Source organism: Hippocampus zosterae, chromosome 16, assembly GCF_025434085.1.
Source record: "Hippocampus zosterae strain Florida chromosome 16, ASM2543408v3, whole genome shotgun sequence".
NCBI classification, from domain to species: domain Eukaryota; kingdom Metazoa; phylum Chordata; class Actinopteri; order Syngnathiformes; family Syngnathidae; genus Hippocampus; species Hippocampus zosterae.
The window spans coordinates 15,932,230-15,943,432 of record NC_067466.1 but is presented as its reverse complement, the minus strand read 5'-3'; the positions used below and the strand labels follow the sequence as shown (position 1 = coordinate 15,943,432).

At 44.1% G+C, this 11,203-nt stretch overlaps 2 protein-coding genes across 2 annotated transcripts; both read right to left on the bottom strand.

Annotated features, from left to right (window-relative positions):
• Positions 1-169: 169 nt before the first annotated feature.
• On the bottom strand, positions 170-2,852 carry ccdc169 (coiled-coil domain containing 169). The gene is made up of 8 exons (XM_052048064.1): positions 2,717-2,852; positions 2,569-2,651; positions 2,366-2,476; positions 1,650-1,690; positions 1,434-1,532; positions 1,294-1,347; positions 1,116-1,189; positions 170-991 (listed from the first exon to the last, which is right to left on the bottom strand). The coding sequence occupies exons 1-8, from the start codon at positions 2,785-2,787 to the stop codon at positions 826-828; spliced, it is 699 nt and encodes a 232-aa protein (XP_051904024.1). The 5' UTR covers positions 2,788-2,852; the 3' UTR covers positions 170-825.
• A 152-nt stretch (positions 2,853-3,004) lies between these two features.
• On the bottom strand, positions 3,005-10,953 carry LOC127589006 (SEC14-like protein 2). The gene is made up of 13 exons (XM_052048063.1): positions 10,716-10,953; positions 10,209-10,416; positions 8,447-8,522; positions 7,281-7,324; positions 6,874-6,936; positions 6,038-6,226; positions 5,860-5,955; positions 5,670-5,730; positions 5,513-5,596; positions 5,326-5,432; positions 3,672-3,811; positions 3,404-3,573; positions 3,005-3,311 (listed from the first exon to the last, which is right to left on the bottom strand). Exons 2-13 carry the CDS (start codon positions 10,260-10,262, stop codon positions 3,160-3,162), a joined length of 1,236 nt encoding a protein of 411 aa, XP_051904023.1. The 5' UTR covers positions 10,263-10,416; positions 10,716-10,953; the 3' UTR covers positions 3,005-3,159.
• Positions 10,954-11,203: the final 250 nt, after the last annotated feature.

The window sequence follows — 11,203 nt, the reverse complement described above, 5'->3', positions numbered from 1 at the left end:
TCCTGCTCCCCCCTCCTAGTCCCCCTCCTCCTCCTCAGCACGTCACTCGTGTCGTGATTCTCATTCAACACGCACGCAGAAAGTGACACACACACACACACGCACGCACACGAACACATTCTTTCACCACGCACACACACGATTTCCCAGATGGTGACCATTAAAAAAAACACTTAATGCCGTTTATTTCCACTCCCAGTTGGAGGTAAACTAAACATAGATCAAACATTCTATGAAAAAAAATGAGGTCAATATTAACCCAATTTAGGTCAAAACTAGGGCGATTCACTTATCGGGTCAATTTGACCCAACTTTCTGACCTCATTTTGCTCTCTGTGGCCCTCTGTGGCTGCATGGAGGAGTACTGCCTGCTTTTGCGTCGCAGTAAACCACGCAAATCATTTCGTCCAAAATAATCAGAATAAATTTTAAAACTGACAACGCAAAACACAATTGACAGACTAACAAATAGCAACTACATGGCGGTGTTATAATCCTTTAAACTACATACATTTAAACACAAACGCTGCAGTAACACAGGTAGAAAGACGATCTGAAACTATTCACTGGCACATTAAACAAATATTCCTGCCTCTTACCTTGGAAAAAATCATCGTTTTTTAACATCTGAATGACATGATCGAGCAACAAAAGACCAATGCTCAGCAGGCCGTATCTTACACCGGGTTTCTGTGGACCTGTGTGTGCATACGTGGGTGATGACTTGTGCGTTGGAAGCGGCCTCACTCAAGTAATATGCATGTGGTAGAAAGATTTTTTTTTTTGGTTCAAGTGTGATAGTTCCTCAGGAAGATGCTGCGTTAGTCACTGTTTCACGTGATGCTTGAGGGTGGGCAACCTGCTTCCAATGTGGGATTTCTTCACCTCTCCTTTTCCACCTCCTCCTCCTCTCACACATCCTCCGGCGTCACGCTCTCCAGCTTTTCCCTTTTTAGTGTCAGCCTCAGACTTCCTGCTTGGCTGCTTTGCTCTGGGCACACACAACATAAGGAAACAGGTATTTTATTTTTGGGGGGGGGGCAATAAATAAATAAATACATAAAAATTGAATACGGTAAATTTGTTTAGCGCTGAGCCCAAAGTTTATGCTATACCTCAGTTTGCTTTCTGTGGCCCTCCGTGGCTGCATGGAGTACTGCCTCCTTTGGGCGTCCACCGTGGAGGATAACTGCAGAAGAACATTTTTGAATCGACAGCCGAATAAGCCATCGTTGTCAGGGAAGAGTAGCAGGTTGGTTGTAATGATGGACATACATGGAGAAGGACTCTTACCATGGCAATTTCTGAGAGGTATGCTCGCCTCTCATTGTTGGTTTTATGGAACGCCTGATTGCCCCGCCCCCATGCCCCAAACAAGAGGAGACTTTGTATAGAGCAGACACATGGGATGCAGTAGGTCAAGTCTGACTGACCTTTGACTCCTGTTCAATGCTGACGCGACAGTCGGCCAGTTGACTCTTGAGACCCGACTTTTCGTCGGTGAGCAGCTTGAGGTGATGCCTCAGCGACTCCTAAGAAGGCAAATGGCGGCCAAAGTCAAAGAACTTCCTCAATTCTGTCTGTTATTGATTGTGGGTGTGTGTGGGTGGCGCCCTCTGCTGGGGGGATCGATGAAAGTCCAAACTCACAGAAGGCATGTCATCGTAGGATCGGATAGAAGCCAGTCGATCTGGGGGGGGGGGGGGGGGGGGAGACACAAATTCTCATTTTTAAAAAGTACATATTTTGACATAGTAAGGAGTAGAAAGGTTCAATAATCAACTGAGTAAACATAAGAAGTCTTCAAAAGATACTCAAGCACAGAGACTTAAAAATGTACATAAGAGGGCTTTCGAATAAAAGTTTTGAAATGACTTTATTAAACGGATTGGTATTTTTAATAGGTAGCTAATACCATTGAGGCTTAATGGGTTTTGTGGTGAATAATTTAACAGATGAAGCCAGTTGTTTATGTAATATAGAGTCATGATCATGTACATACTTGATATATTTTGTTGCTCTATCGTCCTCTCCACTTTAAGTGCCTTGCTGCCACCAATTTCCCTCGGAAACTACCTGTACTGTATTATGAACAAATAGGATGTAATTGGAGAAGCCATAAAGCCAAAGTGTTGTCCCAACATCATGTTTTAATGACCAAATTCAATCAAAGGTCATTGATACATATTAATTCCAATAAATCCGGCATTGAATGGATGTAAAACTAGCTCCAAGCAGCAGTGAATAGGCACACATCGCCCCATATAGCCACATTCAATATGGCGACAACGTTACTGTATGACTCGGAGCCCAACGAAGGATCTATTCATAGCTAGTCTCTTTAGTAGACCAGGTGGGATCTCACCCACTGGGTTCCCACGCAGGTCTTCCAGTCTATCGTGAATGACAGTGAGTTGCCTTTGTAGCTGTTCGTTGAGCTCAGTCTGAGTTTCGTATCTGGTCTTCCACTCGTTGTCTGGCCCAAAGTTCCCCAAAAACAAAAGCATACAAAAAATAATCATCACAAAATGAACACAGTTAACCACTCGAAACTTTTCCCCTTATCACCTTCCCCGTCGACACTATGAAGCCTGTCCTGAAGTTCCCTCATTGTGCACCGGAGGTCCCGTACCGACTCTTCCAACATGTCTCTAAAAAAAACAACACCCAAAAAATGTTGCAAACACAAGTGGAAATCAAAATTGTGAACACTCACTTGATTTCTCGTTCCTGTTCAAGTTCAGTGCGCAGCCGCGCCATGTCATATTTACAATAATCCTTGCTCATTTTAAATGTCGCCAAACCGAGGAAAGAAAGTTTGTATCACCTGGTTTCCAAAGAAACACCCGCTTCCGGTGAATGTGTAGCGCTGGTTTGGCCACCAGGGGGCGATAAAGTCGTTTCGGGGGACTTGGGAGCTAACGTGTCAATGAGTCAAGTGGATAAAACGTGACTATTATTTTGATAATTTATTATACATAATAATAATAATACAATTTACATATTATTAATGTTCTTATTTTATTTTAATACTGTCATTGTAGTAAAGAGAACATCCTTGGAGGGGGTAATAATGAACAGTTCTTATAGTGGGAACACAAACACATTCAGGTCTTTGGTGTGCTTCAAGTAATATTTTTTTTCCCCAAGTGCTTCTGGCTATGATTGATTGCGTTCCATTGCGTCTTTATTCTGATTGGACACTGCAGTGGCCTGTTGGGTCTTCAGGTGGTCTGGCAGCAAAACCTCGACGGTGAAGCTGATTCTCTTGGCCTGGAAGATGCTGTACGTGTTGTCGAATCGCAGCACGTCTGAAAGACGAAGAGCGTACGTTTGAAAATAAAGAAATGAGACTGTGTTAAAGTAGACGTGTGCGAGTGTGTGTGAGGGAGGGAGGACTTACACACGCCGGGGCGCTCGCATGTTAGTGAACCATCTTCAGGCACCAGGTGAGCGTTGTAGCGCTGACTCGGCACCACCGCCTCCATCTCGGTCGCCTTTTTCCACTCGCCCATTTTGGCTTTGATGAAGACGCCGAAGCCGATGTCGGCACTCTCACTGGAAAACTGCCATCTTAGGTTATGGAAAGACACACGCACAAACCAAATGGAGGCAATTTTAAAAATTCATCTCCGGATACAACTGTGACTGATGTGGTTTGAACATCTGACCTGAGGACGCATCCCGGAAAGAGGATCTCGTAATCCAGTTGTCTCGTGGACCCTCGACTGACGGTCAAACACCGATCGTATTCCACCGATACGTGATCGCGCACATAGTAGGAAGTAGGAACCGGACCCACGTGATTAATCTGCGGGAGGGAAGAAAAAAAAAACTATTAACATTGGGGGGAGAGGGGGGGGAGACCCCAAAAAACTACGATGTTCAACAAGGAGAAAAAGAAAGATTTACTCACATGACGAAAGCGCCATTTGTTTGCATGTTTGGTGGCTTAGTTTGCACAAAATTGTGAGGTGGCATGACAGAGTTTTTAACCAAGTGGGGTCAGCAGAACACAGCGGAGATGATTATGTGCAAATGTAAGCACGCTTTTCACTTCGCTTTCAACAGGGAGTGTACATTTGTTTGTGTGTGTAAAGACACAAAACTGTTGCCAATTCATACAAGTTTTGCTTTGCTGCCATCTAGTGGCGTCTGGGTGCCAATGGACTACATTAAAATGAGGGAAGGAGCTCTTTTGCTTGTTTTTTTTATTCAAAACAAAGAGTGTATTATTTATTATTTGATTAGTGTATTTTAAGTTCTAAGAGTACGTGCATCATTTTGTTTAAGATGCAGTTGTTTCTAAAAGCGCTTAAAAAAATTTGTAGAATACCGTTATGTGGAAACGGAAATAAGATTGGCTCCAGACAATTTTGCTGTCGTGAAAAAGACGACCGGTCATGTGAAGTGTCTTTCAAAAGAGCTTTTATTCTCAAAACTTGACTACGAATGGGTGTTGACGCCACACAGTAACGACGCATCTAGCTAGATTACAAAAGAAAAGGCGAAAAAGTGTGACTTCCCTCTGCGCCTCACTTGTCCTGGGCCCAATTAATTATCTACAGAGACAGTAAAAGAGCATTAACGTGAGTGGCGATGACGACGCCCTCCGCCGCAAGCAAGCTACTAGCGGCAGGCGCCTCCAAAACGCTAACTTGAGCAAGCTGCTATGGCATTGTCGCGTCTAAACCAGCTGCTGCAAATTGCTTGTTTTTTTTTTTGGGGAGGTGCTTCCCTTCTGCAATTTCCTCTTGTGTCTCTAGAAACGGGAAGATCCATTCTGTTCTCACATTAGAAAAAAAAAGAGTTTGTGGCATTGTTTGCAGCCAACTCTGTTTGGTTTCTGTTAAAAGTCAAGTGATGCATTTCCCAACAGTTTTAGCTCTTTTCATGATGCCATTAATCCATTCCAGAAACACAAGAAAAAAAAAATGATTCCTAAAAACTATTTCCACCAATAACTTGTCTCTCGAAGACACCCCCACCCTCCAAAAAAAATAACAAAATATTGAAATAACCCCAAGTGTGCGGATGTCCGCCGTATGTCATTTTCCGCAGAGGATAAAGAATATATGCCTAGGAATTGTCTGCCCCGTCTGCCATTTTGTCTTAGCATTAAGCGATCTCACTTTTATAATGCAAATTAAATGTTAGGTTAGGTTTGATACCAGGCCAAATCAAAAAAATAATCATTTTCAGTCAGCAGGCGATTCCAAAACAACATTTGCCTGGCTGCATGTTGCCACGCCGGTTCTACGTGAAGCAAGCTGGCTGCCATCATCTAATGATGAAGCTCAAGTCTACAAGAGGATCCAAACTCACCCTGGTCCGACAGCGAGGGTCTCCGTCGGGGTCCGTCAGTTTCCCGCCGTAAATGACGGGCAGCTGCTCAGGGTCGATGTGCCTGAGTAGCACTTCCTGCCAGTCAGCTGCGGAATCGAGCACACGCTTCTCCGGTCAGAAGCCATCTCAGGGAAAGGCGTGCGCTCAAAGCGTGCATCCGTCTCACCGCCGAGGATGAAGATCTTCTGCCGCGTGATCTCGCTCAGAAAGTGCTTGATGAGGTTGTAGGCCACCGGGAAGAGTTTAGGAGCTAGACGAGGGTCATACGTTGAGGGGTGAGGAAATGGAAGCCGACGCGGCGACGACTCCTCGTCCTGATTTACCTTTGATGACAAAAAGCTTCTTCAGACCTTCTGGGTAGTTGTCCTCAAACATCTGCAGGATCTGCAGACACCACAAGACGCACCGAAGGGCTTTGAGGACCACTTGCACACAAATGTCACCCTCACCAAGAGTGTCTACGAGTGGCTGTGTGCAAGAGTGTGAGAGAGCGAGGATGTGTGAGAGCATGACCTCGCCGTAAGTCTCAATGGCGGGCTTCCAGATGTGTTTGAGTCCCAGGCCCTCCACGTCGTAGATCATGGTGATGGACTCCACGTTCTTGCCCAGCTGGAACACGGCACACGTGCCGTTAGCCATTAGCATTAGCGTCCTCCCTTCCCAGAATGCGCGGCGGCCGTGCGGCACTCGCCTTCTGCGACTGGGCGGCGCACTCCTGCTGCAGCATCTCGCAGTCTCGGATCTTGGAGCGGATGAAGTCCTGCTTGGAGGCGGACAGGAAGAGACCTTTGGGGTCCACGGGACCGACCACGTCGTACCACACGGGGCTGCCGTCGCGGTCGTAGCCGCACATGCCGCCCGACAGGTACTTCTCAATCACCTACAGGCCATACACACAACTCGCCTGAGGGGTTGTTTGTTTTTTTTGGCGGAGTTGTTCTTGTCGTTTTGGTTGTCAGTTTGGTCTTGACTCACTGTGGCGATCCCTGTCCGGCAAAAGTCCAAAGTCGCTTTTATAGTTATTTTTGTTGGCTTCACAGCTTTCAGCTAAAACCAACAAAAATACAGCTTTTTTTGTGTGTGTGTTTGGTTGCTATTGGTTTCAGTTCTTGTCAATTTCTGTTCGTGTAATTTTTGTTGTGAAAATCGGTTGTCAGTTTGGTCTTTTTGGGTTTGTGTCTTTTTTTCATTGCCACGAGCATTTTGGTTTGCTTCTGTTCTTGTCATTTTTTTGTTGCTACAGATGTTGATTTTTTTTTTTGTTACAGTGGTAATTTTTGTCTTTTTTGGTTGGATGTCATTTCTTGTTGGTACAGTAGGTTTTTTTTGCCTTTATTTGGTTGCTCCTATCACTTTTTCTTGTTGGGTTTTTGTTCTATTTGTTATTTTCAATGGTACAGCAGTTGTTAATTTGGTCTTTTTTTTTTTTTTGGTTGGTTTTGATGTTTCTGAAGTTGTAACATTTTTGTTTTTTGCTGTTAAAATTGTCGTTTTGGTTGTGATCGTTCTACTTGTTATTTTTGTCACCTCGGGCGGCCGCCAGTCAGTGATGATGGTGTCCACCTTCATTTGTTTCCTGAACTCGATGTGCTAGGAGAACAACACGCACACAACAATTAATTACCGTGACAACAGTTGTTCATTATATATAAAATACTTTGTGGGCGGGGGCTGTCAGCGTTAGTTAAAGCTATGTACGAGATTTGCCCCCTCAAAAGAAAGTGGAGTTGTTACATTATCGGTACACACACACGGGATTCGAGCAGACTGACAGTTTGCCGCGGTTGTTAGCACGAAGCTAACGAGTAGCCCAGCTGCCAACTCGAACGCGTGGACTTTAATCGCTCATCACTTATCAAAGTTTTCCTTGCGATAACATCGCACTTGCGCACAGGGAAATAAAACGGTGACGTGGAGCAGAGGATTCGCGTTACCTTTCGCAACATGGCCTCCGACTTCTGCACGTTGAAGTTTCTGGCTAGTAGACAAAAGAAAAGGAAAACCTCTTTACACAGGAAGAACAATTGCATATTTTATGACAGTGATGGGGGTTCAAATAGGACTTTCATAACTACTATGGCATGGTTATTTCATCCTTGTTTGGAATGTGTTGGGACATTTTACAAATAAAGTGACATGAGAAAACAAGAAGCCCAAGTGTCCGTGCCAAAAGTGAGAAATGAACACTACCCACTTTCAGCAATTTTCACAGAACATTTCGAAACATTCTACACACTTGTGTAATTCCTTCTGAACGAATCGGATCTGACGTGGAACAGAGCGTACAAAGGCCTCTCCTGTGGCGCGATGTCACGGCGGCTAATATTGTACGAAACGCTACCATGATGGTTAAAAAAAAATATTTTTTTTTATTTGAACACAGCCATCATATGACTCTTTCTAGTGCGTGCGCCTTCACCAGTAGAGAGCAGAGACACAACACTGATGCTGGTTGCGTTAGCCTGTCCGTGACGTTCTGCGTCGGGTGTTAGCATCAAGCTAGTGGACCGGGTGGTTTTCAATCCACAACTTGGAAGTGTCCCCCCCCCCCCCCCCCCACCTCGATCATCGTGAGATTTGTTGTTGGCATCTCCTTGTCAAGTCCCACCAGGCGGGCGAGAGCGTGTCGGCCCCTTCTGTTGTCGGAGTGCACCTTTTAATGCGATTAGCTGCGGATTAGCCCGTAGCGCGCCGAGTCGCTAAAGGGAGGCCTCCATCTGAAAGCCAAACTCAACTGCTGCTATTGTGACACATTTAGTGTATTTTTTTTATTTTTGTCTAATGCATGACAGTATGCTTTTCTAATATTTTTAAATATTTTGCTCATTATTGCTTCGGCTCTGCCTGTGATGTTTTATTCTCCCGACGTGCGTTTTTTGCTCAGAAAAAGGTAGTTGATTGCCTTTCTTTTGTACCCATTTGTACCTCATTTTCACAAATCTGCAAATAAACAGAAGCAAACGCCTGTCTAAAAAACATCGCCTGTTCATTAAGATAACAAATAAAGAATGAGAAGACATTTTTCTTGCTCTGATCATCTGTGATTAGAACATGTTTAGCACACTTGATGTCGCCAATCTCGATACTTTTGAGCGCTCACCTCTAAGCCAGCGAAGCAGAAAGTGGTCATGCTGGGCAGGAAGTTGAGCAAGAACGTCTTGAATCCTCTCCCTGAACTGAGAACAGAGTGAAAAGTGCACACAAGGGATAAAGTACATTTAACATCCACGCCGGAAAAATACGTCCCATCTCTTTAGCTCTTATTCATCAATGTGAAACCGCAGGGCAAACTTGTGACGGAGTGACTAATTACTTTTCACACTTGAGTGTGCCAGTGATAAGCAGCAGAATGATCCTTTTGAAAATGTAGAAAAACATCCAAGGTCGCGCTGTTCACTGACTCAATGGGGACATTTACAATACATGCTGATTTGTATAGCGCTTTCACAACAGCGGCAGCTGTAACAAAGCGCTTACCAAAACAGTTAACATAACGTAAAATAATAAACACAACACATAACATAAAACACGGACAGTCGTGCAGTCCTAACCACTTTGCTGTCACACGCTTTGTTGTTTGAAGCAGTTTGAGATGAAAGAGGAGAGAATCAAAGTGTCCTTTAACCAGCGAATCAGAGACGTCATGCTCAAAATGTTGCACACCTCGGCTACAAGCTAAGTTTCAAAGTCAACAAGAAGCTGTAGCATCCATTGACGAAAAAAGAGATTTGTTCACTTCTCCTGTCCCTCGCAAATCCATTTCAATTCCAAGCGGCGACTCTCGGTTACAAATACGCGTTAGCGCTCTGCGCCGACGCTCCTCTCTCCTCATCCTCAACTTCAGCAGCCACCCATCCAGCCGCACCAACGCCAACTTTCCAACAGCGCCGACATCTCCACTGAACAAAACGGGGTAGTGAAAAATGCTGCCCATTACAGGCGCAAAAAACACAAGCGCCCCAGGTCTGTCCAGCACCGACAGTCAATGGCGCCGACATTCCTCCCAATCAAAATCTGTGCTGGTACAGGCGTGCTGCCAAGAAGGCGCAACCACCAAGCGCAGATACTTCTCCTTTGACGAATGTCGTGGCCAAAAAAAATGCTGAAAACAGTCCATATCAGGTCCACACGATGAAACAACAAGTGACAAAACAAAAAGACAAAAACAACAAAAAAAGCAAGACTCTTGAAGAGCACTTGCCAAAGGCTGCCTACTCGGGCGCCATTTTGAGATGGAACCATCACAAGATTCGGATCAATACTGTACAAGGAAAAGCTGCACAGTTACTATAAAGTCTAACAGAGACAAACTATTGCATATCTTTCACATAGATTTGTGCGGCAAAAGTGTGTGTGCGTGTGTGTGCGTGTGTGTGTGTGCGTGCCTGTTTGAAAAAAAAAAGAGTTGCAGTCAAATATGATAACATACTATATTATATTATGAATTATTAACTGTAAAATAATACATATAATTTTCTATATTATTTGCAGTTATTCGTCTTATCGCTTGCCTGGTGCAGTTAGTTAAGCCCATTATATTTTTTAATTTAAAAATAAATATCAATATTTCTGAAAAATAATACATATACCGAATACTGACTCATGTTTTTTTAAATATTCAAAAATGCGTTTATTATGCAATTAACCAATAGCAAATACTGTCTATACCTTAGGTACAAATACTGTAATATTTAAATGTTTATATTTCGTGGTGCTCCAGCTTGTTCATTTGCGACATTAAAAAAAAGTAATGAATACGATAAAAAAAATATAACGCAATGTATTCTCTAGCCACTTCAGTCTGTTTGTTTATAGACTTCAAAATAATAAAAACATGAACGTCTTATGTGATTCTCTCTTACCTGTCGCAGTGCTTCAGCCTGTTTGGGGCTGAGGTCCGGCAGCCGACCGCTCATGTCTGCGGGCTGACGATAAGCTCGTGTAACGATGCTGAGGACTCCAAAGTGCTGACAGGAACAGGCCGGATAATCAGGCAGGGGGGCGGACGCCCGCCCCCTCGTCAAACTCACCGACTACCGCAACCTCCACCGAGCCCTCGGTTGCAGTTGACTTGTTGAAACAGGAGGAAAAGGAGCAAACATAGAATATCAACATGATTCCTTGCTCTTCACCTCCTCCTCCGACTGACGCGGCCGAAGAGGACAAACAGGCTGAGATGTTCCCTCCTTGCTAGCTAATTCGTTGCGCTAGCTGTGCTCCAAAGAGACGGATTCACCTTCTTTGCACATTCACGTTCAGTTGAATTGGGGTGTAATTTGTATGATAAATTGTACATTCCCAAACAATTCCCGCTATTAAATTATAACCGGTAGCGTAACACGCGTGAAATCACAAAAAAAAAAACTCACCTTGTAAGGTGAACGCTTGTCAGCAACGGCGTTATCAGAAACATTGTAGAAAACGATGAAAGTAACAATGCAATTATTTTAAGACCCTGTGTCACCTTTAAACCGGCTCACGAACGACTACGAAGATTTTGAAACCTCCGTCCAAGAATTCAAAGTAAAGTATATGGACTTCAACTCATTAACATATAAAATTCGTCAAAGTACATAGTTACACACTCCACAAGCAGAGTGTTGGTCTGAAGCACGCCATAGTTCCCCTTTACGCCAGGAAATGTTACCAAAACAAAAGGTTAAGTTTGGGGCGGGTCGTCGGTACTTGCGTTTGGCGGAAATGCGTCACGGCTCCCCAAGCAAAACCGGAAGTGCATGGCGTTTACTCTCTCTAGTTTCTTTGAATCTTTCTTGTTTTTGTCCTTACGTGACGTCAGAGAAAAAAAAACTGTGCCCCCAACGTGACTACATTAAAAACCGATTGATTGATCTGTTCT

What these genes read in the sequence shown, in the direction of transcription:
- ccdc169 (XM_052048064.1), bottom strand. Translation starts at nt 2,787, where the DNA reads ATGAGCAAGGATTATTGTAAATATGACATGGCGCGGCTGCGCACTGAA. An exon ending in CCTGCGTGGGAACCCAGTGG is followed by an intron (nt 1,691 to 2,365) that starts GTGAGATCCCAC and finishes CCCCCCCCCCAG; the next exon opens with ATCGACTGGCTTCTATCCGA. An exon ending in CCTACGATGACATGCCTTCT is followed by an intron (nt 1,533 to 1,649) that starts GTGAGTTTGGAC and finishes TTGCCTTCTTAG; the next exon opens with GAGTCGCTGAGGCATCACCT.
- LOC127589006 (XM_052048063.1), bottom strand. Translation starts at nt 10,262, where the DNA reads ATGAGCGGTCGGCTGCCGGACCTCAGCCCCAAACAGGCTGAAGCACTG. An exon ending in AGGCTGAAGCACTGCGACAG is followed by an intron (nt 8,523 to 10,208) that starts GTAAGAGAGAAT and finishes CTCTGTTCTCAG; the next exon opens with TTCAGGGAGAGGATTCAAGA. An exon ending in TCTGCTTCGCTGGCTTAGAG is followed by an intron (nt 7,325 to 8,446) that starts GTGAGCGCTCAA and finishes TTTGTCTACTAG; the next exon opens with CCAGAAACTTCAACGTGCAG.